Genomic DNA, 27,763 nt, shown 5'->3' with positions numbered 1-27,763 from the left:
ATAGCCTTTTTGTCCCGTTAACTACATCCTACATTTAGCCTGCCCTTGTCAAGCTAGTAGTTTATGTTCTTGGGATTGTTACTTCATTTTTTGGTTGCATATGCTCTTTTGAGTTGTTGAAGGAAGGAAAGAAAGAATGAAAAAAAAGAATTGAAAAAAAAAAGAGAAGAAAAATGATTCGGAAAAAGAAAAAAACGCATGCTGTACTGTAGAGGGAGGTCGATCGACTGCCCATCTTGGTCGATCGACTGAAGCCCGCGAAGAAAAAGAAAAATCAAATCGCATAATTCAAAGTTTTTATTAAATGGCGATTTTTGCACCCATGCTCTATTATCATCTTATGGGGGAGTTGATTAATTATGGATATTGTGAGTTTTGTGCTTGCTATTAGCACCGTTTTCGATTGGGATTTTGAGCAAGAAGTTGGAAGTTGTTATGATTTGGTTCCCTTAGTTACTAGCTTGGCTTTTAACTCTGTTTTTATCCAAATTTATCTTAGCCTCTTCTTACCCATACCTCACATATCCATATTTACCTCGGCATGTGTCATGGTTATTTAATTGGTTGGAATGCATAAGTATGGTTGTAGAGATTATTTTCATATTAGATTGCAGGCATGTTCTTATAGGTCGTAGTTAGGTGAGTGTCATTACAAAATGAATTCTTTCTATCTTTACATATACTCACCTGTATTTATGAGTGATTCGAGCGACCCGTGAGAGTCCATAATGATAAGTCTCTACAATTGACGGTTCAACAGTTTTTAACGACCTCATAACTCGTTTGCATGAGTCATATTGCTAGTTGATTGTTAGTTGTTGCATTAAATTGGTTTAGGCTATCCAGTTTGCATTTCGCTCTGAGATTGAACTCGTTCCATTAGGTTTTAGGATCGAGTCTAGTTCTTGCTTGGGGACAAGCAAGGGTTTGGTTTGGGGAAGTTTGATGCGCGTCATTTATATGATGTTTTACACCTCATTTTACACGCATTTCAGAGCTCATTTATGTAGTTTATGCTACTATTCTCCCCATTTCCGTCTACTTTCGTGTTTTTGTACATTATTGCAGAAATATGAAGAATCCAGCGGAAATCAAGCTAAATCCGTCCTCGAGTACCTTGCATTGCATTTGACGTGAAGTATTTACTCAAGGAACGAACTTGGTGCGCATTTCTAGGCCTGAAAGACAACTTTATAAAGAATTAGAAGCGGATTACCAGCTATAGTGGTCGATCGACTGACCTCTATGGTTGATCGACTAGAGCACGACATACAGAAGCTTCTGTTCAGCGCAGTCCAGTCGATCGACCGGTCACAGTGGTCGATCGACCAAGACGTTATTTTGACGTGAATTAATAGAGCGAGGATTAGGAAGCCCATTGTGTTTTAGGTTTTGAGAATAAAGTTACGTGATATTTCTATATAACGTAACCTGCTCATTCAGATACAATCATCCAGTTTTATTCAGTTTTAGTTTATCATGGATAATTAGGGTTCTTAAGATTATTGTTCTTTCATCAATAAAGTTTCTATTTGCATTCGGTTTTGATCTTTCCTTTACAATTCCTTTATACGGTATTCTTCTGTTCCTATATTCAGTTTCATTGCTTTAATTCGCTGATAGTTTAGGATTGCTAGGTTAGATCTCCCGAAGCCAAATTATTGTTTTATGTTAATTGTTCATTTAATTAATTTAAGTATGAATTCGAATGTTTTAATTGTTAAGTTTATTGCTGTCATTATTTCTAGTATGAGTAGCTAAATACCCTGTACTAGGATGTGGGGAATCAGTAGAAGTAGGCGGCACTAGAATAGCATGACCTGAAATCATGCCATGGTCGATCGACTGGGTTCCCTGGTCGATCGACTGGCCACGTGAGATTAGCTTCGTTTTAATTAATTTAATTGGTATGTTTGACGAATCAAGTGCACGCGACTAGTTGAATGTTTAGGAATTGATCGACCCAATAAAGATCGAAAGATAGGGAAGGGAGATAGCCTACCTAATTAAGACGAGTAAATTAATAAGATCGAGAGATGAGTTAATTAAGCCTTTTTAGTCACTTTTCAGGACGAACTTTAGTATTAGTGATATCAGGGACCTGTAGCGAGATCGAAAGATGCTACCTGTAAGAATGGACTGAGAGGACTTCTTATTTTCCTGTCTCGCGTGTTTGTTTTAGACCTACCTAGTATACTGCCGCCGAAACTAAAGTGAACCGACCATCTTAGCACCCTTTTAATATTTGTTTTCATCCGTTTATTTAGTTTACTTTTCTTTTATTGCCTTTAGCTATAGAACAAATCAAATCAAACCCCCACATTCGTTACTTTAGACTTAAATTAGACAACTAATAATTGCATCGCCTCTCTGTGGTTCGACCCCGACTGCCACTAGCTATAGTAGTAGTTTGGACTTATAAATTTTATCTTTGGTGCACACAACGATAGGCATCAGCAGTTAGCAGAAAAACATAGCATGTACAGGTCACATGATTTTATTCAGGGGTTTTCCGTATAAAATTATAGCTAGGCAAGAGATAAAGTTAGTTGTTTTACCTGATTTGGATCATAGAAAATTAGGTTTATATGTGGAATAGTTTTAGGTGGGAAATGTTTCAGGATCTGGGGATCATTTCTACGTCCAGGGTCTGTAGCCTATAGGCTCCCTGTCCTACTATTGCATCAATCAGGTAAGGTCCTTCCCAAGTGGGGGCTAGCTTGCAAGCATTTTTGTCCTTGCTGTTAGGGAAAACTTTTCGCAGGACTAGGTCCCCTTCTTTGAATACCCTGATGTTTACATTTTTTTTGTAGCTTCTAGCTAATGTTTGCTAGTAGGAAGCTATCCTGATCTTGGCTGCGTCTCTTAATTCTTCAGCCAGGGTCAGGCTATCTTGCAGTAGTGGCCTGTTCTCCTCTATAGTGTTCAGGCTACTTCTGGTGGTTGGTACATAGATTTCTGCTGGGATTACTGCTTCACAGCCATAGACCAGGGAGTAAGTGGTCTAGCCTGTGGATGTCTTAGGTGTGGTCCTGTTATCCCAGAGGACTAAGGGGACTTCTTCAGCCCATCTGCCTTTTCATCTTTTTAGTTTTTTTTTCAGGCAACTGATTACCACTTTGTTGTTATATTCTGCCTGATCATTGGCTTTTGGGTAGCCTGGCATGGAGGTTACCAGGTTGATGTTCCATTGTGCACAAAAAGCCATTGTCGTTTTCCCCATGAACTGAGTACCATTGTCACAGACTATTTCTAAAGGGATGCCATATCTACATATGATGTTGTGTTTGATGAATGATATGACATCCTTCTCCTTAACTTACCTGTATGAGTCTGCCTCTATCCATTTTGAAAAGTAGTCGGTCACGGCTAGCATAAAAACTTTTTGTCTAGGAGCTTGGGGTAGCTTGCCTACAATGTCCATCCCCCACTTCATAAACGGCCAGGGAGCTGAGATGGAGTGCAGTAGCTCTGATGGTTCGTGGATGAATGGAGAATGGATTTGGCAGGCTTCGCATTTGGAGCTGTAAGCTATGCAATCAGCTCTAAGGGTTGGCCAGAAGTAGCCTGTCCTTAGAACTTTGCTTGCCAGGCTTCTGCCACCTTTGTGATTTTGGCAATATCCATCGTGTATGTCCTAAATAACTTTTTTAGCTTCATGAGGTTCCAGGCATCGCAGGTAAGGTCCAGCCTGAGACTTTTTTAACAACATATTATTTATAATAGTATAGGTGGAAGCTTTGATCCTAAGGGCCCTTGCTTCATTCTTGTCTTTAGGTAGTGTTCCCTGTAAGAACCAATCATAGTATGGTTTGGTCCAAGAGTTTGTATCCTCATTGATGGGACAAGTTTGGCCAGGCTTTTCAATGGTTGGTTCTAGCAGGTGAACAATAGGTATTTTATCAAATACAGCGGGGTTGAAATTTGATCCCAGGCTGGCTAGGGCATCAGCCTGAGTATTCAAGTCCCTTGGTATTTGATCAATGTCAAATGAACGAAACTTTTTGCAAAGGTTTTTGACGTAGTCTAGATAAAGAATCATTTTGGAATCCTTTGCTGCATATGTTCCTTTGACTTGATTGGAAATTAAAAGGGGGTCAATTTTTACCTTGAGATTTTTCACACCAAGTTCTATAAATATCTTGAGTCCAGCTATCAGGGCTTCATATTCAGCTTCATTGTTTGTTGCTTTGAATTCACCACTGATAGCCTGAGCAATTAGGTCTCCCTGTGGTGATTTTAGTACTAATCCTAGGCCAATTCCTCTCATGAGGTCTGGTTTTAGGTTGGGACTAAATTCAGCCACAAAGTCTGCTAATGACTGAGATTTAATTGTTGTCCTAGGTTCAAAGGTTATGTCATAAGTACTTAGTTGTACTGACCATTTTGCCATTCTGCCTGAAAGCTCATGTTTTCTCAGGACATATTTGATAGGCAGGTTGGTCCTGACAATTATTGGGTGACTATCAAAGTAAGGTCTAAGTTTAGTATAGGATATAATTAAAGAAAGTACATATTTTTCAAGAAGTCTATACCTTGTTTCTGCATCCAGGAGACTTTTACTTACGTAGTAGACATGGTGTTGTTGGCCTTCAACCTCTTTGGTTAGGACTCCACTTACTGCTGTTTTAGTGACAGATAAGTAAACCATTAGAGGTTCTCCTTTGTTAGGCTTAGCCAGTAGTGGAGGAGTAGTTAGGTAAGTTTTTAAATCCTGGAAGGCTGCTTCGTGTTCAGGCAACCATTTGAATGATTTGTTCTTCCTGAGGAGGTCATAGAAGGATCTGCATCTTTCTGATGATCTGGATATGAATCTATTCAGGGCTGCAACTCTTCCTGTTAACCTTTGGATATCTTTAACTGATTTGGGATATTCTAATTCTAGGATGACTTTTATCTGTTCTGGGCTGGCTTCAATCCCTCTTTTTGTCACCATGTATCCAAGGAATTTGCCTGAAGAGACTCCAAAGTGGCATTTGGAGGGGTTGAGCTTCATATTGAATTCTTCCAGGATCTTGAAGGCTACTTCTAACTCTTTTACCTATTTGATCTTTGAACATCATGTTGACCAGGCGTTGGTAGGTTTCCCTTGCATTCTTCAGGCCAATGGGCATTGCTGTGTAACAATATATGCCCCTTTCCGTGATGAATGCAGTGTTCTCCTGGTCAGTTAGGTGCATCTTGATCTGGTTGAATCCACTTGAAGCATCCATAAACGTTAAGAGCTTATGCCCTGGTGTTGCATCTACCATGGAATCTATATGAGGAAGTGGGAATGGATCTTTTAGGCAGGCTTTGTTTAGGTCTGTGTAGTCTACACAAACTCTCCACTTTCCATTTTTCTTTTGTACTACAACCATATTTTCTAGCCATGTAGGGTACATAACTTCTCTGATCATTCCCATATCTAGACGTTTGTCCACTCCTTCATTAATGATAGAGTTGCGTTCAGGGGCAAACTTCCTCCTTTTCTATTGCACAGTCTTAAATGATTTGTCAATATTAAGTTTATGGGTAATAATGTTGGTGTTTATACCAATCATATCAAAGTGGGACCATGCAAAGCATAAAAATTTATTTTTAAGAAAACTTACTAGTTCTGGTATGATATTGTCAGGGACATCAGAGCCTACCAGTACATGCCTGTCAGGATACTCAGGGTCTAAAATTATCTGATCTGTCTCCATTTTGGTTTCTGCCACATAAGTGCTCCTGACAGGGTACTGTAATTGCTAGGCGAGAGACTTACCTGCCTTGTTGGGTTTTAATGATTCAGTAGAACATTCCTAAGCAGACTTTTGTTCACCTTTAATAGTTGTTATTCCCCATTCTGTTTGTATCTTGACGCATTGGTGATAAGTTTAAGGGATAGCTCGGAAATTATGGATCCAAGGCCTGCCTAGGATGGTGTTGTAAAATGACAGGCAATCTAGGACTTTAAATCTCTCATATGAGGAGACACCTTCCATGTATGTTGGCAGGTAGATTTCTCCCAGAGTGTTCTTTGTTTCGCCATTGAATCCTACCAGGATATTTGATTTCTTTATGATCTGGCTTTCATCAATCTTCATTGCTTTCAGGACGTCAAGCATGATCAGGTTGACTGAGCTGCCCCCATTTACTAAAATTCAGAGGACACGTGCAGTTCCTATTTCCATAGTAATGACCAGGCCATAATGATGTAAATCAGGGATTCCCTGCATGTCAGTATCATCAAAAGTAATTTGAGGTAAATTTTTGGGTTTAAAAGGAGATTTCATTTTTGACTCCGTGGCTATTTTCTTTGCAGCAGAGCTGGTCAGGCCGTAGATTTCAGATCCTCCATTGATGAATTTCACCTCATAGATGGGTGGTGGTGGAGGCAGGTCACGTTGTGGTCTCTCCTGGTCCTTTCTTGTTCCATTGTCTTCCCTGCTCTTTGATCGCATTAGATCTTTCAGGTAGCCTTTCTTATACAGGTAAGCCACTTGCTTGCGTAGTCCCAGACATTCCTCTGTTGTGTGTCCTATATCCATGTGGAACTCACACCATCTCGTTGTGTCTTTCCTTGAGTTAAGGTTGTCTGTCTTCTTTGGCCACTTGACAATATCTCCCATGTTGTCAAGCCTTTTGATCAATCCTGTAGTGTCAACAGAGAAGTTATAATCTTGAATAGGGGGATAAGTATAGGAGTTACCTCGTTGTTCATGTGCATAATTGACTTCTGATCTGTCAGGCCTTGTATAAGGGGATGGCCTGGAACTGCTTCCTCTGTGATTGGAACTTTTTCTGTTAGACCTGTCATATCCTGGGTTGTTGTCAGTGGTATCTGCTTGGAAACCTTTATCCTCTTCCAGCCGGATGCAGCAAAGGGCCAATGCCTGGACGTTTTCAAAGGTCTGGCAAGGCTTCATAGTCATTTCATCATAGAATCACTATCCAGTGGTAGCCCTTGCCTAAAAGCTTCCACAGCTGTTCAAACATCACATCTGGCAATTGATACTTTCTCTTTGTTGAATCTGGTCATGAATGTTGTGAATGATTCACCAGGCTTTTGCTTGATCTTGTACAGATCACTAGATCTCTTTTCAAGTTCCCTGCTGCTGGCGAATTGGTGGTTAAAGGAGTTTATCAAGTCAGCAAAGGACTTGATGCTTCCATTTGGTAGATTTATGTACCATTGTAGGACAAGTCCATTCAGGTTGTTCCAAATCCCTTGTACATTCAAACTTATCGTAGTTCACTAGGTGTGGAGGCTGCCAACATTCTTTGTTTGTAGTAGGCTACATGATTTTGTGGGTTTGTGGTTCCATCATAGATTCTCATTGATGGTACCACAAACTTTTTTCGTAGATCTATCTTTGCTATCTCATCCACGAAGGGTGAGTCAGCATAACTTGCTGGGTTTGCTTCCTCAATGGGTGTGGGTACTCCAGGGATCTTCTCAAGTTTCTCTTGGAGTTTCTGGATTTCCTGGAGCATTGCCATCATTATTGTTGTGTTGGTTTGATCTGGTATAGCCTCTTCATTTGGGATTTCTTCTGAGTCAATATCACCTTCTTCTGCTCTTGATTTTGATGGAGTTGGTGTACCAAAGGTGGAGAAATCGATGTTTCTGATGATCGAAAAAAATGGTGTGCCAGGCAGAATTTTTAATTTTGAGCCCGAGGCTTTGTCTCCTAGCCTTTGTTTGAGACTAGATTCTGATTCGTTTAGTTTCATAACTTCAGCTTCAGCCTGGGCCATTTTCTGTTTCAGTTGTTCCGTTTCCAACAATTGTTGCTGGGTAGCAGCCAGTTGTTGTTCAATGATATCTCTAGTCATTTTTTGAAATTGTTTTTGTGTTGTTTGGATTTAGGTTTTGATTATTTTTGAGCTAGATGCCCCACGGTGGGCGCCAATTCTTTTAGCAGGAATTCTCACAAAGACAATGTCCTGCCAGAAAAGATTTTGCAGGGCGATCTAACTCAAATTGAATAGCCTGACTAGCATAATTGAACAAATAAAGGAATAAATGAAAAAGTATGACACATAGATTTATACATGGAAAAACCCTGGGAATAAGGGAAAAAACCACGGGCACCAAGTCAGGAGGGATTATCATTATAATTTTAGATATCCTGACAGGGAAATTGTATGTCAGGTGAAGTATATAGCAAGGCTGCTTAGTAGTAATGCTAAGGTCTCTTGTTGAACACAAGTATGAGAATAAAGTGAGAGTAAGTAGTTGTGTCAGCAAATGTCCTCTTCTTTTCTTCTTCCCTCCTATTTATAATAGCTTTGCAACGGCTCCTTCAGGTTAGTTTTAGGGTTTACTGGTAAATAGGACTCATGCCCTATTTACCCGGAGGTGGTTACTTGACTTCTGCTACATTCCAGCCATTAGACTTGCTTGGTCAACTCTTCTATGTTTTCGTGTTGAATGCTGAATGGGTCTTCCTTGTTTATAGGAACTGTTTTTCTATATCCTGACCATGCTTCCATTCTTTCCTATCTTGCTCGGATTATGCTGTCTTTATGGCTGACGTGGTATCTTTTCAGGCCAGGCCTATTGTCCTGTCTTTCCCTCATGGTTGAGGCCTGATCAGGCGTCCCAATTATGCTGTATGAGATAACTTTGGTTCAAGCTTGGCTTTGGGCATTGCCTGACTCATGTCTGACGAAGCAGGGTAATTCTGGACCCAACACCCTTCTTTTCAAGCAAAACACAAGTCAAGACAACAACAAAGCAATAAAACCCCCGGGCTAACACAAAGCCTAAGAAAACAAAATATACGCCCGTCCTAGCCGAACACTTCACAAACCTCAAGCAAGGCAATATTACACCAAATTAAGCGTGAAAGAGGCCAAAACATCAAAAGTGGCCACGACAGAGTAATATGACCCGATCACGTCCTAATGTGACTTAAACTATCTTTAGGGAACACGTCAAAGCAAGACGACTCAGTTTGAGCCCAAACAGGTGCTTATTTCGTCAGCATAAGACCGTATGGCAAAGGCACAAAAAAAAAATTTCACCCCTCGTGTACGACAATGCAACCAAGTGGGGCCCACGACTCGAGCAAAGAAGCACAACATTGTGAAATGAGACGGTTTCATGCCTCATTCGCGTTTTTCGCACATAGGGGGCGAAAACGGGGACCAAAATGCGAACTAAAAGCACCCCTATACTCCTAAACAAGTTCTAACCTAATTGAAGCATCAATTGCACTCAAAAACGAGCAAATAAAAAACGTCCAATTTGGTTTAAGACGAATTAGGGTTTCACCCTAATTCAAATAACAAAAAGGCAAACAAAACTAAGTGGAATCAAGAGGATTGACATACCTTCAGATGACATAATTATTATAGCATGAATCCAAGCGACAAGCAAGATAAATAATGGCAATTTGAGAGCTTTTGTTTGATTTTTTTTCGAAGAAGACGAAGTGAATGAGGAGCTGCTGCTTCTCGCATCTTTTTAAGAAAATAGAGGAAGCCCCTTATGTCGCCCAGAGCATGCGCCTCTTTGGTATGACTCAATCATTTTCAGCAAAATTTTGGGCTTTGGCCCAAACACAGGTACAATCATTATTCCTTCGCAGATACAAATTTAAAATAACGGAAATAAAAACCGTTATTTTATTCACAAATGTAAATAGCAAAATTCAAATTTGCTATTTCCACAAAAATTTCAAATGACGGAATTAAAAACTGTTATTTCCTTTACAATTGCAAATAGCGAAATTCAAATTCGCTATTGTCACAAAATTTCAAATGACGGAATTAAAAACTGTTATTTCCTTCAAAATTGCAAATAACGAAACTCAAATTCTCTATTCTCACAAAATTTGAAATGACAGAATAAAAAACCATTGTTTCCTTCACAATTACAAATAACGAAACTCAAATTCGCTATTCTCACAAAATTTCAATTGACGAAATTAAAAACGTTATTTCCTTTGCAATTGCAAATAGTGAAATCCAAACTCGCTACTCTTACAAAATTCAAATGACGGAAATAAAATCGTTATTTTCTAGCTTTCAAAACAACAAGTAGCAAAATTCAAACTCACTATTCTCGCAAAAACTTCAAATGGCGGCAATAAAAACCGCTATTTCTCCTTAAAATTGAAAATTACAAATGGAAGTAATAGGAGCCGCCATCCGCATGAGCCAGGCCCAAGTTACAAAAGGCCTATCTCATCCGAACACTAAAAACAACTCCCATAAACACAAAAATTCCCCAGCGGAACCCCTGAAGACCTCCCCACGGAGTCATCCTTCAACTAACTTGCAAATCTACCTGCATAGGCAGCAACGATGGGGGCGGCAAGCAAAGCAAAATCTAGCACCTTCCCCCCGGTGGCACCAACATCGCTCCCCAATAGGTCGGTTCAACAAACAACCTCTTGATATAGGCCACATGATTTAGGCCGTTTTTCACAGTCGATCACTCTACCATCAATGGTTGGCGAGTCTGCACGCGCCGACAACAAACAACCTCTTGAAATAGGCCCGATGATTCAGGCCATTTCTCGCAGTTGATCACTCAACCATCAATGAATGGCGAGTCTCCACACACCGACAACATACAACCTCTTGAAATAGGCCCGATGATTCAGGCCGTTTCCCGCAGTCGATCACTCGACCATCAGTGGCCGGCGAGCCACTACGCATGTGCAAGAATAAATCAAGGACATATCCCGAAGATATGAGTCCTTCCTGTGGCTGGCGAGCCTATATACGTAGTTTAACAGACTTTAAACAACCTGCATCGACAGTCGACAGACTCTAAACTGTTCCCAACGGCAAGTCGTTGACTCGAATCCCCGAGTCGCCTTGATGTCGCCTTTCCTAATGGCAGGTCCTCTACTCAAACCCTTTTGATTCGCCTCGACGTCGCAATAATCTTCGGGTTGTAATCTTCGATTGACCATGAGGCTATACTTTTACTTTCGCCCTGTCTAAGCCTCAGTCAAAGTGGGGGCTCTGTAGATACCCGGTATCTGTGGAATCCCCAACAAACACCTGATGATTATCGGACTGCAACATGTTTCAGAAATTGCTACGTTTGGTCGATGGTTTGTATAACTGCATGTCGAAAAGCTCAAAAAGTGGTTTCGAGAATGAAAAGCATGCTAAAACATGTCAAAAATACCTGGAGTATTTTATGCACGGCGACGGGGTCGCAATGACACTAATTAGAGTGAAAACCGACACTGGACCAAAAACCAACTCAAAATTCAAATCCCGACTCAACACAAAATCAAACCCGAGTCAAACACCAAATATCAACCCCAAATAACGCCCAAACACAAGCTTACATAGCTTAGAAAATACAATCAACCAGAAAACACATCCTAACAAAACCTAGGATAAAAGAAACACAAATTCCAAATTTTCAAAAAGGACATGACACCCCATTGAGGCACTAAGTCGCCCGCGCCTTAATTGGCCTCCTCCTTAGCCTCCATGCAAACTCAACCGACCTAACATCCCACATTTCTCTATAAATACCCCTCTAGCACCCCATTTGCATAGCACGGGAGAGTCCGTCTTTTCTTTCTCCCTTAAAATTCTTGACCTTGACTTTTAAAGTCAAAAACCGACACGTGTTCTCGACCTACCGATTGAAAACACGAGCCTTACGCATTGTTTGGTGCCGTCATCGTGCATTAAAAACACTTGACTTACCACTTTGAAAAACTACACCCACATTAAAGCAAAGTAACACTCCATATTTACCAAACGGTTTTTCAAATCGAGCTTTCCGACTCTGAAGTTTTACACTTTGTCGATTTCTTGTCAAGCAACTGAGCTTCTAAGTATGAGGGTGTAATTAATCCTCTTATTTCATGTTCCTTTACTGTTTTCATGACTTTAATATCATAAAACATGCATAACACGATTCAAAACATGGAAAGATCATGCTAAAACCGAGTTTTGGCCTGAGACAGAGGCTTATTGCCTCGCCTAGGGGCTCGCGCCTCATATGACCTTTTAGGTTAAAACTCAACGTGTTTGAGTTCATCATTCCTCGTGTTTTATTTCATTCATTCTTTCTTTTCTCTAAACGGGTTTTACCATTACAAATCATTTTTACGAAAAACATTTTTGACCATTTTCGAAATCAGCCTTGGTTATTTATACCATGACGGTTTTATCCCGTGTAACAATGATATTGTTGGTTAATAACAAATTTACAGAGATTTGAACATTTTAATCTCCTATTTCTTTCATTTTTTCATTTATTCACATTTGTAAGCATTTTGGTAATATTCATAATCATCCTTGGTTCACATATACCATGTCGGTTTAATCTTGAGGACGATGATAAATATCTACTAATTACAAAGCAATGAACTTAATATAATTAGTTCATATCAAACACCTTTCATTTTATTTCTATTTTCTCTTTATCTTAACCATATTGCATGTCACCCTTGGCTAACATATATGCCATGTCGACTTAATTCGAGTACGGTGATGAAATGGTTGAGCAACTACATTTTACATATTTATTTACAAAACTATCCAGGTCAAGCTTGCAAATTCAAACCCTGCGATGGGTACCATCAACATAATGATGAATATTTCGAGTCACATTCTACACTATAACACAAAAGTGGTATTAACGACCTTTTCAACAAAAGCGGCTTTAAACTACCTTCTAAAACGGTTTTAACAAACCTTTTGCAAGCCCAGAAGGCTCACTTGGGCTGTCGTCTAACACAAGCCCCAATACCCTTTTGTTCTTCAACTTTTGCAAAACCAGGGGAAGCCCCCTTGCATCGCCAATAAGCTCGCGCCTTAAAAGGTTGTCTGGCATTGCTTCTATTTCATTCCAGAACTTGTCTAGGACGATCATAATTTTGGTTAACCCGAATACATGGCGGATCAGATTGGCGATATTATGTTCTACATTTCACATTTTAAACACACCTTTTTAAACAAATGGTTCGTAGTAAGTACCGTAAACCTAACTTCGTAAATGGATGTTTAATTTTCGTCTTTGCATGCAAATCAACTCTTAAATATAACTCGACATCAATTAATTGATATTTGAATAAACAACCGACATAGAAAATATCACATGTTAGGTTTAAACTTGTTTATGCGCATGCATGAATTAAACCCGTTTTATCAACTTTTGCACTTAACCAACCAAGATCGATCAGTAGAGGCCGCTACCTCGGGCAGGATTTGGTTTTCGATTAAAGAGCTTCCTAATTCATACTCTCACCTCTTACTCAGAACCTTTAGATAGTGAATGGCCTTATCCAGGGTGTACGAGAGTCATTTTGGCGATAGGATGCTAAAAGATGGACGAATCCTTATCTTTAGTACCTATGTCAAGCTCTGCTTTGTGCTTCGGTTGATTGAGGTATAAAGTGGATTCAAATGCTTTCCAGGCATTCCATAATTACTTGGTGGCGACTCCGAACATTTCTGCATCATTTCGAGACCTTCATCGAAACGAAACTGACCGATCTAAAGCGATCCGGTCGAAAGCATTTCTACGTCCCCGAACGTGGCTTTCAGACCACTGGATATCCTTAGATTGGCATGTAGGTGTCCTATATCAACGCGTGTCAACCCCTTAGTCGCCATCTAGGTGTCCTTACGGTTGTTTTAATAGTAATTAGAGTACATTTGGAGTCCTAGTCAAAAACCATATTCATCTTCTAAAATCGTCTTGAGTACGAGTCGGAGTATTGTAGAATTTATTCCTAAATATTATTTTTAGTATTAAATTCCGGAAAATATCTTTTCTTACGGAATAAAGAAGCCTACATCTACCCTAATTCTTAAATTAAAACTCGGAAATCGTTCTTGTTGAGGAGGAAAAACCTCAGGAAAGGACGTAGGAGGTGCTGCGTCTCTTGGAAAGGTCGCAGCATCAGTTACGCTTCTTCCTGGGCTAATTTTAATCAGTTTCCAAAATATTTCCGAATTCTTTCAAATCTTATCTTTTTCCTAAAATTCCACCTCATGATTAGTATAGAAAAAGGCCTTCGCCTCACATATTTTTCACACGAGTGTCCACCATTTTCTTCTCTCTTTGCATTCTAAACCTTTGCTATTGCTTTTGATGCCCACGTGCTTGATCACTCGACCACGTGATCCCAGATCCTTCTAGGTATTAGTCTCGTTGCATTTGACTGAACAATTTGACCAACTCCGTTCAATCAACCTAATCAATTTGTTACTAAATCCTTTTCAAAAGGCACTTTCAATCCTACACCGAGTCGAGCAATCACTGAATGACAACTTAGTTAAGACTCGCTTCATTAAACGTGTAAGTCTGAGGGTGTAAACCTATTTCAAATATTGTTTATATTTTGTAATTATACTTTTGTACGAATTTATATCATGAGCATGCTTAAATCATCTTTTAAACCCTTTTTTGCGAAACAGCAGCGAAAGACGACGTAGTAAAACGTATCAGCTGATGCGCCTTCTGGAATAGTCGCAGAATCTGCTGCGCCTCTTCCAGAGGCTACTTCTCTGCTGCTGCTCTTCTTCTTCTTTTTCGAGTATCTGTTCCTTTTCTTCTTTCATTTCTCTTTCTTTAATTCTGCAATTTTCATAACTTTCGAGTTCCTAAATTATTTTATTTAATCCTTTTTTAATTAAATCCCTTATAGTAAATATTTGCGGGTTTTTTGTCACTTTATACAAACCCGGACTCAAAGGATTCGATCTTCACATATCGAGTTGTTTGAATCTGGTATGTACATTATTTTTAATCGTTTTCCAATTTCCCCCATTTACCTTTCTTTAAATTCAACTTATAATCCAAGTTTCAAGCTTTTGTGAATGCGGCGTTGTAGTTAATCGTAGTTCATAAAAAGCCGCTGTATAATTTGTTTAAATTCGTTTCATGACGTTCTTTAATGTGTATAAATTCCACTTGAGTCATGTGCAATAATCAATATAAACAAACCAATAAACATTAACTAATTCGCGGGTCTGACTTTCACAGTCAGAGCCCAGCTCTTGAGCAGTCGCATAAACAGCAACTCTTTCAGAGGACGCATCATCTGATGCGCCTATTCCAGAGGACGTTGCAAGTGCTGTATCTATTATGGGTTGGATTCAGCCTCTGGACTCTCCTCACTTTGACGTAGGCTTTTTAATTAGGACTCTAATTGAATATTATTCTTATTACCACAATAATTCGACATATTTTATTTTCTTACTCTTTTTCTATTATTTTCTAAATCCTTTTGAGCATATTTATGACGTAAATTCATCGTAATCTACTTCTATTATAATTTATTTATTCTCTTTCATCTTTGTATGATTTATTTTCATGGCAATTCGCATGTAAATGAACCTTAATATTCAATTCGACCGCAATTGTTTACTAAATTGTATGTTCAACCGACTTATTTAAAATTCACATGCTAGGATTAAAACATGGATGTTGCATCGCATGCATACAATCAATAATATATCAAATATAAATGACTTCCCTAATCATTAGTAGAAGCCGCTATCGAGGCGGGTGGGATTAGGTGATCAAATAAAGTGCTTCTTAATATGTATCCTCACCCCTTATCTTTGGACACCCGTGTTTATTAGCATCACAAGAGTCATTCTAGACATAGAATGCTAAGGGTAACAGATTTCTTAGTGTTCATGTCACTACTTTGTGTCTTGACATGGCATAAAGTATTCGAACTATTCCAATTTCCCATAAACATTTGTGGCGACTCCACAAATGCAGACTTGCTCAAACCTTTCACCGGTTTCAATGCCTTTCAAATCAGTAACGACCCATGACGTGCTTTGTTCACAAAGTTCCGTGGGATAAGTGCCACGATACCATAACGCACGGGTGCGAGTGGCTTGGTCCATAGTTTGGCGACTTTGCTGGGGATGATAGACTTAGACTAAGTCTAGTGTTACCTAGGGTGAAACTTGAACAAGGTTAGGAATAGTTTATATGAGACAATTGTTAATTTTTCATTACTCGACCTTCTTAAGTCGTTTTATCTAGCCTTCCTTGGCTCTTACCCAAACCTATTTGACCAATCATCCTATCTCGAAGGTACAAGTTTTTATTTGTAAAAACACTGTCAAGAAATAATGAATTCTGGAGAGAGAAAATCCTCTCTAGAAAATTAGGGTTTCAGTTGCAATATGGCAAAGAAATCTCGATCAAAAACTTCTTTCAACAAACAAAAATTACAATCTAAAGCTAAATTAAGACTATCCTTTACTAATACAGAAAATTTACACCTTGATAATAGTGACGATATGAGGGAACCAACTGATTTGGTTATGCCGGCTTCCACTTCTAAGTTTCCAGTGATTCCACACACTGCTGACGCGAAGAGTTCAAGACCGGTCAGTAAAATTGTGGGGATCCCGGTTCTCAATCTGGATGATGTAGTTGAAACAGTTGATGAATCGGAGGAGGAAGAAGATCCTATTGCTGAGGAACCTGGATGGACTTAAGTTACAGGTAAGCGTAAATCTCCCAAACCTATGCAATCAATTCAAATTACGGTGGATGACGTTAAGCCAGAACTTAAATATTGGTCAACTGCGGTCATATGTTATGTATTGGGTGGAAATCCTCCATGGGCACAGTTGTCTGGTCTTATTAATACTATTTGGGGGAAATACAAGTATGACAAAGTGTCATTTTTACCCAATGGAGATTTTCTGGTACACTTCCCGACTATGGAATGTAAGGACTTAGTGTTAAAATAGGGATTCCCTATGTTGGAAAACAAACCGCTTGTTGTCAAACCATGGACTGAAACAACTTCTATGGCAAATGAGCCTGTTAAAGCTATGCCTGTATGGATTCGTCTGTATGGACTTGGTCTGAGATTCTGGGGAGAACACTGTCTGGAGAAAATTGCTTCACTTGTAGGAAAATATATGAGAGCTAATGCTGCCACTATGGATAAAACTAAAATTGGCTATGCTCGATTGATGGTGGAAGTGCAAGCGGGTTAAGAGTTCCAAGAAAGAATTCATTTCAAGGATGAAAGGGGGGAGGATGTTCGTGTTTGCGTGGAATATGAGTGGTAACCAGTCTTCTGTGGTGCCTGTAAAGACATAGGGCACACTAAAGAGGCTTGCAGAAGGAAGGTTGCTGCACCAAGGATTGTTCAGGTGTGGCGGCCTGTGGTGAAACCATCTGGGCCAATTCCAGTGCAGTCTACTATGCCCTCTCAACCTGTTCTCGTGGTTCCTGTACCTGAAACCCCTTTTGGTGGTCCCACATACCATAATCCTCACTTTTACCTACTCCAATCAGCCCAATTATTCAAGTGTCTAGGCAGGAACATGTAATCACTTCTCCTTCTAGCCCTACGAAATACTATGCTGAGGTAGTCTCACCATCAAAAGACAAGGGGAAGAGTATTGTGCAAGAACCAAGGGTTGTCTAGAGTCCTTATATCTAGTGATAATGGATAAGTTAAGCTTCTGGAACGTGCGAGGTATGAATAATCCAAATAAACAGTTAGATATTAGGAGATTTCTTCATCAGAATAAAATTGGTTTATTTGGTTTGGTAGAAACTAAAATAAAGGAGTAAGATTTTTTCCATGTTCTTCTTTATCTGGGTCATTATTGGGAGCGTGTTAATAATAATATTCATCATCCAGGGGGTAAAAGTATGGATTATATGGGTGCCTCAACTCTTCTCTGTTCATATCATATGTAGTTCTAACCAACATATCACTATGGGGGTTACTGAAATTGGAACTAGTGAGCCCTTCTGGTTTACAGTAGTATATGGCTTCAACTCTTAAGGGGAAAAACAAGCTCTTTGGGATCAGTTGAAAAATCTTAAGGATATGTGCACTAGTCCTTGGTGCATTTGTGGTGATTTCAACTCCTTACTGAATTTTAATGAAAGAATTGGGAGTGAGGTGGCATGGCATGAAATTAATGAGTTCAGGCAGTGTGTGAGCTATTGTGAAGTTACTGATATTCAAGTTCATGGTTCCTTCTTCACATGGAATAATAAACAAAACCCTTCTACAAGAGTGTTTTCTAGAATTGACAGGTGCCTCATTAATATGGATTGGATGATATTGTACCCAAATAGCTATGCTTATTTCATGAATGAGGGCACTTTTGATCATTGCCCTTGCATATGTTATAAGACTATTGACCAACCCATTAGAAAGCCTTGCTTCAGATACTTTAATATGTGGAGCCTTGATCCTTTCTTTAAGACAATTATTCAACATCAATGGAACAAACCTGTCCTTGGAGTTAAAATGTTTCAAGTGGTCACCAAGCTCAGGAATCTTAAACAGCCCCTGAAGAACCTGAATAAGCATCAATTTTCTGATGTAGAACGTTCTGCTGATATTGCTAAAGTTCTACTGGATGAGCTTCAATCCAAACTGCAACAAAATCCTTATGACCACCATACCAGTCTGGCTGAACGAGAAGCTGCTGTGTTATATACCCTTCTGCAATAAGCCAAATATAGCTATCTACAGCAAAAATCTAAAGCAAAATGGCTAAAAGAGGGTGACGAAAACACCAGATATTTCCTTAGCCAGATCAAGCAAAGACAGATTCACAATAAAAATTTTCAAATTCAAGATGTTCATGGAGTCACTCGTCAAGGTCCTCAGGGATAGAAAATTCTTTTTAGAGTACTATGAAAGTCTTTTGGGAACAAGTAATCCTACTGTTAAGGTGCATAAGGCTACTGTGCGTACATGGAGAGTAATAGATGATCATTTATCTAGTATGCTTCTGCGTTCAGTATCTTTTGAGGAAATCAAATAGTGTTTCTTTTCGATCCCTGCTGACAATATGATGGGACAAGAGTTGGTCGTCACACATCTAATCAAACACATTTATAATACTCAACAAACAACTAGTTAGTGGTAAGTCGAGGTCGATCCATGGGACGGTGTGCTTTGGGTTCTAAGTCTATCTATCTCAATTTCTGCTAGTGTCACGATTGATTTGGGTTTGTAGTTGTGTCCTAGGCTAATACAAGCAATAAATTAAAGCAAACAATGAACTAGGAAACGTAAACAAATGACTAAACGCACTAGGATGTCATGGGGTCATAGGGGATTCATGGTGTTGATCATACAAACATGTTTACAAAGTTGCATGCAATTAATGTTGTAAAGGGACCGAGTTGGTTTATGTCTTACGGTTCATAGGAAGAGTTGGGTCCCGGAGCTGAATCGATTATATTGTATAACACCTACAAGTCGACTTACTTTCCTCCTATTCAACTTCTATGTATGGTCTAACAAGACTCGAGTTGGTTTATATCTTACAAGTCTCATTGAAAAGGTAAGTGATGGTTATAAATGCAAGGATTCATAGGCTTAGCATTTAATCAAACATAACATGTGTGTAGGTTGACATCACAACAAGCAAGCAATTTAATTATGAAAACATATTAGATTAAGCATTAATCAATCCCATGTTGGTTTCCCTTAATTACCCACTAATCCTAGTTAAGAGACTACTCACTCATTATCATAGGAAACATGCCAACAAGGTTGTCAATCATACCAACAAGTATAAATATGATAAGAGCTTAAGGAAATAAACAATAAAGAGTAAAGAGTAAAGGAATTATACCAAACTTGAGATGATGCAAATAATAAAGCAAGGAATAAAAGAAGAGAACTTGATTGATTGATGAAGGGTTTTCAATCCTCCAATAATAACCCAATAATATTCAATTACCCAAAAGTAATAAACTTGAACAATAATTAATTACCCAAAAGTAATAAACTTGAACAATAATTAAGGAGAGATTAATGTGTAATTTTGTGGAAAGATTGGGTTTATTCTATTCTAATCTACTCTTAAATCTATTCTAAGAGAGTTTTTTTAATGTGGAAGCCCCCCTTTGATTATCATCCAAATGGGGTATTTATAGTGGGGATTAGGTTAACTAAGGATAAACTAGTAATTAACAATTCTAAGCTCTAAGCAGGGAATCGCTAGTATTTCGGAGAGATGAGCATCTTTGCTGAGGACGCCACGATCCGCTCGTCCAAAAGGTGAATCCGCTCGGATTGTTGCATGGAGGGACGAGCGGCTGAAGGGCTTGGACCCTCGGATTTCAGGCTTCTTGGACGGGCGTTTTGGCTTCTTGGACGCTCGGATTCTTCTTCAGAATCCTTCTCTTCACAAATTCCTTATTCTCCCAATATTAGTCTTTGGTTCTTGCCCTTCCTTCAATACCCGTTCAACCAAGATCGTCAATGTCCTTCCGAATAAGCTCAAGAGACGGGAATTTTCTGCCTAATTGCCTCCTTTCCAACAAATCAAACACAAAGCAATAGGAAAGCAAAATAGGAAGCATTTGACGGGAAAAATGGCTATGAGACGCTATAATAATATGCAAAATAGGTTCAAGTAGGGGACTAAATGTGCGCAAATAATGGTCACATCAAATATCCCAAAACCGAACCTTTACTCGTCCCAAGTAAAGAGGTGACAAAAATTAGACCTTTATTTAAACTAACATAATAATATAGCCGATGTGAGACAATTAACGGGTCTCAATCCACTCCTTCAACTCACAACATAACAACCATGAGGTAGGATGCCTTCTTGCAAGTCAAGGTGGGTCTTGCCAAAATGGCGACACATCCAATCATTAAAGCACACAAAATCAAGTAATTGTTGCATCTACAAAAGAATAGCCACTTTCCTCATCTAAGTGACGGATATTATCTAAAGGGGAAGCAATTCAAGGGTACACACTCCTTTATAGATGCAATTTCTTCAAACTACTAAGCCTAGAAGGATTTCAATAAATCACCTCCAAGTTGTGTCAAGCTAGGGTACCTTTGTCCTCAGTCGTTAAATGCTTTTGTCAAGAATAGACTCCTTATGGTGTTAGAAACACTGGAGGATCGCGGAATTCCCCTTCTTGCCTAGACAAGAAGAAGGGTCGTCCCCTCTCTACCATGCACAAAAGTGGATACGATTGAAAAGGGATCAATAGTATTTGAGTTTCATATGGGAGTTTGCTTTGTTGTTGTTTTTCCCCCCAATTTCTTGTGGCATATAACACTTTGAGAACCCTTTCTTTTTGCCATTTCTTTTGATGTTTGGCATTTCAATACTTGACAACTTTCAACTTTTCTTTGCATTTATTTTTTGAACATTTTCCAAGTCACCCCAATTAGTAACGAGGGTGCCTTATATTTGAAGCATAGGAGTTTTATTTTTGTTACTACTCTTTGAATTTTGAAAACTTTTTGTTTTCTTTTCTTTTCTTGAACTCAATTTTGAACAATTTCTTTTTGTGCCCATTCCCTTTGATAACAAAATGTGGTAGAACATGGATGAATGATGGTTGCATGGTTTCAAGGGTCACCTTGGAATAAACGGTAGCCAAGCAGTTATCACACCACAAGGTACTCTTGACTAGGCCTTAATCCATGGGTCAAAGGATACTAGTATGACACATCCTAGGGTGTTTTACAAGTATTCTAACAAGCAAAGTCTTAAGAATAAAAAGCATCTACTAGGGCCTATATACACTTTTCAAGCTTCCCAAGTAGACGGTTTCACAAAATTTTTCTAACATGCAAACTACATGCCATGATGCAACTAACATATATACATCCTAATAAATATGATTCTACCAACTAGTATGCAAAATAATCTAAACGCAATCCTAAATTCACATTGGTTTTACCGCATCAATCAAGATAAAGCCACATAGTCATTAACATAAAGAGGAAAAAGGAGATTGGAAAGATCATACCATGCGGTCTTCAATATCCTCATGTCTCGGATGTGGCGTAGTCAATCAATGTGAACAAGAATGAACAAACACAATATATACAAGACAACACTAAAAAGGGAATGAACATGTTTTTGGATTTTTTCAATTTTTAAATTTTTATGGGTTTTGTTTTTATGAAAGTAAAGAACATATCTTTGGGGATTTTCTAAATTTTTCAATTTTTATGCATTTTTGGAATATAAATTCCCATCCCCCACTTTATTTTGGACATTGTCCTCAATGTACATGTATGAGTAGGAATGAAAATGAAAGTACATGTTTTTTTTTTTTTAGATTTTTGAATAAATGCAATGATATGAATGAATGCATGCTCTAACTAAATGCAATTCTATATGACATATATAACAAATGAATGCAATCTACACTACCCTATATGATGCATTATTTCTAGTTAACTATGGTCACCTATGATCAAACCTCCTCAAACCGATTTAAACACTATCTCTAATGTAGAAAAGAATAGGATTGGTCATTAGTGATTATGCATGAATTCTAGTCTATATGCAACTAACTACATGAATCATATGAAATATATTACAATGCAAACTATACTATATGAAAATGCAATATTAAATATAATACAAGCGCATGTGAAGGCTAAACTAAATGCAATGCATTATACAAGAGAGAGAGAGAGAGAGAGAGAGAGAGAGAGAGAGAGAGAGAGAGAAGAGTATCATACAAATGGAGGTGGTGAGATAGGCATGTCTAACTCGTCATCATCATCTTGGGGGTAGCCATACCTACTAGAGCTTCCTCCTTGGTCATACCCTCCTCCTTGACCACGGTATCCTCCACCTTGACCACCAAAGTTCCCGGCTTGGTTCCCTTGATTAGGGAACAAAAGATGTGGTTGAGCCCAAGATGGTCGAGGGCCATTAGGGTTAATGTACCATTCTTGTGCCATTTGATAGTACTGGGGATAAAGGGCCATGTAGTTATCGACCCTCCCTTCATGCACCCCAAGATCAACTCTATTCATAAGTTTCATCAAGTCATTAATACCCGGGGTATCGGGGATTTGTGGTTCGAATGGCGTATGAGGAGTAGGGTATGGTGGGATAGGCACATAGGATGGTGGGGGAATGGGCCTTGCCGGTATCCCACGAGGTTGTGGTGGTTGGCGGGGTGCTTCCTCTCTTGGAGGGGGGTTACCGAGGATTTGGATGTCGAGAAGGTAGCTCGGCCTAGGCGAATACTGGCTCAACCTTGGGTCGGTACCGGGTATATTCCACCCCGAAAGAACAATAGAAGTGCACCCTTTTGTGAACCATTCTACACTCCCTTCTTGAGTGTAGGCACACCACCGGTGGTGGTTGAAGACAGCATCCTCATCAATCAAAGTACTCCCCACAAGGGGTGTATAAGTCCCATATTGGTTGAACCCGGGACAAAGGTAGTTTGCCAAGATAGTAATTAGACCTCCCATCACGAAGGTCTTAAGTTGGGTGTTCCCTTGAGAGAAATCAAAGAATCTCGTACGCATCTCAAGGGGGGTATTGAAGTTGTACCTCCTTGTCCCTCGAACATTTATATAGGACTCAAGGAATGTCAAATCGAGGAGAGTGCACCTATCTTGCTCATATCTCCCATTTATTGTTCCGGCTACGAAACGTTCCGTGATCCGAATCACCGGGTGTTGAATAGCAAAGGTGTGGCATTGTTTTTGGTGAATGAAATCCCTCCTGGAAATAGCTTTCCATAATAGGTCCACATCAAAATCAGAGGGTTTGTTGATGTTGTTTGTTGGCACAGTAAGACTAAAAATATGAGCAAATTGGTCAACTGATAGGCTATGGTCAATGTTCATAACCTAAACTCTATACCAACATTCACCCTCGTGTTCGAAACAATGCGAAGGCTACTCAAAAATTCAAAGGTGAGGCTAAGGTACGTCTCTTCATGGGCATGGAATAGTTTCCCTATCCCTAGACCGTCAAAGAACATTTTGGTCTGGTACTTTATCCCTAGGGTTTCTAACACCCTAGTATCAATAAACTGAGTCGGTTCGTAATGCTTACCTAGCAAACTGACGAACTTGGTACGGTGGGCATCGGATGTGAAGAGTACCTCCGGATAGTACTCAAGTTGCTCCACCCCTCCTCTTATCACGGGATGAAAGTTTCTTGGTATCACCATTTGTTGAGGGGATGACGAAGATGAGCCCTTGCGTTTCTTGGTAGCGTCTTCAACAAGTTCTTGGCTTTTCCCTTGATGTTCATCATTTTCGATTTGAGAAAGTTAGGGTTTTGTTGTTTTTGTTGAGAAGGGAGTGTTTTTGGGATGAAGATAAGTAGATTGTGTTTAGATAAGATGAGGAAATGAGGGATGGTGGGGGTAGTTTTATAGAAAAGAGGGTAGGACGAGCAGCTTCGGGTCGAGCCTGGGCGGATAATCTGAGAAAAATGCAGGAATCCGAGCGTCTTCGCGTGTGGGACGAGCCTCTTATCTTAGATGGTCCGAGCGTCGTGTGAATAATCTGCTCGGATTTCCTTACAGGGTCTTTGCCTTTTCTGGGAGCAGCAAAAGATGAGCGTCTTTGCTTTGGGACGAGCGGCTTAATCAGGACGGGAGTTCTCTTTAAAATCCGCTCGGATTTTGTTACGGTCCTAGACTTTTCTTCAGGTGTCAAGCAGGACAAGCGTCCTACAAGGAATACGGGCGTCTTTTTCAGGACGAGCGTCTCATTCTTCAATCCGCTCGGATTCTACTACAGAACTGGACATCACATTAAGGGAGGCTCAGGATGAGCGTCCATGTTGGGGTTGGTGTCCTTAAAAGTTAGTGCAAGGACTTATAAATCTCTAAAAGGATCAAAGGGCATACTTTTGGTATTATTATCAGTTGATCCACGTTTATCAATAACGATTGGCTTGCTAGATAAGTTTGACGTTATTGTCATACAGATGGCGGTGATCAACTGGTCCCTAAAAGTCACACCTATAGGATACGTTTGAGAGATGTGACAGTATGAAAATACAGTCATGTTGATGCCAATTTTGACTAACCAGTTAGTCCGAGTTATTTGACTAGTAATTAGTCAAAATGTGATGTTGAGATATTATATTTTATACGGATTAAATAAAATGGGCTAAGGCGAATTAAACAGTTAATTCGTAAAATTAAATATAAGCGATTTATATTTGATTAATGTATATTGAATATAATTATACAATATTGTCTTTGTCGGACATGTATTAATAATTCAACTAATCCGTCTTATTAGTTGATGCTTTAATATCCGATAACCGATGACAGTTTATAATGAAACCGTGTCATATACATTTAGCGGATTTCGGGTCGTACCATGAGTTAAAAATTAGAGAAAGTGGAAAGCCCACTTTCCCCATGTAAAGCTCTCGGCCGAACCAAGGGAACAAAAGGGAGCCCTCCTCTCTTTTGTAACCTAATTGTCATTAGTGAAAAATAATTAGGGTTTCGGAACATTTTCTCTGAAATTCCTAGATCTCACATCTGTAAAACCTCACAATAGCTCTCTCGATATTGCAAGTCAATTAGAGAGCATTTCTAGCACAAGGGCATAGTCTCAGACGGTCTTGGGTGCAACAATTAGGAGGAAATCTTTGTTGATTTCTGTTCTTTACGCCGCACTACAAAGGACCCGAGGTTGATTCTTAATCCTGATTGTTTCTTTGTTGTTTTTCGTTTATGACAATATTTCACATGCTAAATTTACGTTATAATCCTAAATTTAGAGGGTCTTATACGGATATTACCCCACAAGTGGTATCAGAGTGAGGCCACGTAAATTTATCATTGTGATTTTTCATCAAACGATTTTGAAACGATTTTTGTTTTGTCTAAAAATCCGTGCGGCAGCAGTAATTCTCACGGCAGAATTTTTTTATTTTGGCTGTTGCGGTTTTAAAACCGTGTCTTGTGTTTACACGGCTGATACGGTTATTGTCCGTTGCATATTGTTATTTTACACGATCATTATAGCAATATGTTAATGTTTTGCAATTTGTTGATTTAATTTTACAAGGTTTTGATCATAATTGCAATAAGTTTTGTTTTGACAAAATGTTTCACGAGGGTTTTGCATTTCCAGAAATTTTTGTACTCGATCGAGCAAGTTTTTAAATCGATCGAGTGGTTTTTCTGTCTTGTTTTACTCGATCGAGTCCTCAGCTGCACTCGATCGACCACTTTTAAAACCACGACGCTTTCGATCGAGATGTCCTCGTACTCGATCGAGCAGATTTGTCGATAAAAGTACTCGATCGACCACCATTTAGTCGATCGAGCACTTTCTCGTTTAGTAATCCTCTCGATCGACTTGCGTTCGATCGATCGAGCCCTTTTGTTCCTCGATCGAGCACTTTTGTCCCTGGATCGAGGGATTTTTGTTCTGCGACTTTGAAAATTTATTCTTTTTGTTTTAAATTTTCTTTTGGCCTTAATATGTACTTTATACGGATATTGTACACTCGCTATGATTGTGAAACGGTTCACACACGTACCATTGAGTTATTTTAAAGCGTATTTAAAGTAACGGATTGTATTAGATTAAAATTAAACTGATAGAAGCGGTTTTATCACATGAATTTTAATCGTTAATTGGTGGTTTGGATAAATTTAACATAATTACGGAATTATGTCACGAATAAATTTAAATTTAGTTGATGCATTTTATTTATCGTTCTTGTTTAATTTGAATGCTTTTAATTACGTATTTATTTATTTTTGCAAACGGTTGTAACTTAGTGTGGCCTTAGTAGAACGTGTTACCGTAATGATGGAACACGGTCTTGGTTGTATTTTGAGATCTCGTATCTCCATTTTTATTTCTTTTAATTACAGTTTTTATTTAGAATGTAAATAGGTTTATATTTGTAAATTTTAAATTGTAATTTTTGAGAAGACCAAAGATGGAGACCGGACGCTCACTCCCGCTACATGGATCAAGATGGAACATCAAGGCAAGCTTCTCGGGTCCAACGGTGGATTCCAAAGTTGTTTTATGTTCTTTTTACTAGGATAGGCCACACTAGGAATTTTTATTTACGTATTGCATTCATTTATTTATTTTTTTCGTAACGATAATATGCATCATATTCCGCCTAAAAACCAAACCACCTAATAATTGCATGAAAACTGACACATTTAGAGGTCACGAGTTAGTTTTCTTTGACATTCTCATGTCACACGATCTATGCTAAGCCATCACCTAAATTAATTCATTCACGCAAACGCTAGTTATTCGTTCACTTAAAATGAATTATAATTAAGTTGATGGGATCTTCCTCGTATAAACCAAAATTGAGAACGGTCTTTATAGGTCAAACTCCAATGAGTCCCTTCTTCGTCGGTAGGCATAATATGACCCCTTCTACGTCGGGTAAGTTGGAACCGATTGACCTATTTTATCTCAACACTATGGTCACTCGTACGATCCTGTGACTATGGTGGACTATAGATAGGATTTACGGAAATCTATCGACCAAGAGTTCTTCCGGAAGAATTAGCTAAACAGTTGGCTTATCAATTTACAGAAATTGAGTCTTGGGATCACTTGTATCATTCTTGAGGGAGATCAATTATGCAAGTGTGCAAGTCTACACGTTAAAATGTATTTTTAAATAGACTTAAATCACCTCGATGAGTTTCTTATTTCGTTTTTGTTTTTCTTTCTTTTCGGTGTAGATCACGAACTTTTAAACTCGCTAAAAACAAATGGCTGGTTCTACGAGATAACCCAATGCCAAGTGCCACATTGGACCGTGAGTCCCGCCGGATCTTCATGAATCGGATGAATCGGTCTACTCGATCAAGAATGATGGATCAAACTTCGCGGACCGGGAGGCGGCATTACGGAATCTTTTGTCGGCTGCGACGGAAGCTCAAATATCTATTAGAGCCCATCCCGGCAAACCCAGGTCCCACGGCTAGAGCTGCTGAAATCACCAAGTTTAATGATTTCTGTATGGAAGCGGGTGCGATTAAAAACGTACTCATTTTTGCAATGGAACCCAATTTGCAAAAACGCTTCAT

General features: G+C 39.1%; 1 protein-coding gene across 1 annotated transcript; it reads left to right on the top strand.

Annotated features, from left to right (window-relative positions):
- Positions 1-17,395: 17,395 nt before the first annotated feature.
- LOC141619930 (uncharacterized) lies at positions 17,396-18,422 on the top strand. Its single transcript, XM_074436935.1, has 2 exons — positions 17,396-17,426; positions 17,743-18,422. The coding sequence occupies exons 1-2, from the start codon at positions 17,396-17,398 to the stop codon at positions 18,420-18,422; spliced, it is 711 nt and encodes a 236-aa protein (XP_074293036.1).
- Positions 18,423-27,763: the final 9,341 nt, after the last annotated feature.

The sequence above is a fragment of the Silene latifolia genome, chromosome X, assembly GCF_048544455.1.
Source record: "Silene latifolia isolate original U9 population chromosome X, ASM4854445v1, whole genome shotgun sequence".
Taxonomy (NCBI): Eukaryota; Viridiplantae; Streptophyta; class Magnoliopsida; order Caryophyllales; family Caryophyllaceae; genus Silene; species Silene latifolia.
The sequence above is the reverse complement of the archived record's forward strand: the minus strand, read 5'-3'. Positions and strand labels throughout refer to the sequence as shown.

Bases quoted from the DNA above. Each gene is read 5' to 3' on its own strand.
- LOC141619930 (XM_074436935.1), top strand. From the start codon at position 17,396: ATGGATAAGTTAAGCTTCTGGAACGTGCGAG. The intron at 17,427-17,742 runs GTATGAATAATC...TCAACTCTTAAG, and splicing joins AAGCTTCTGGAACGTGCGAG to GGGAAAAACAAGCTCTTTGG.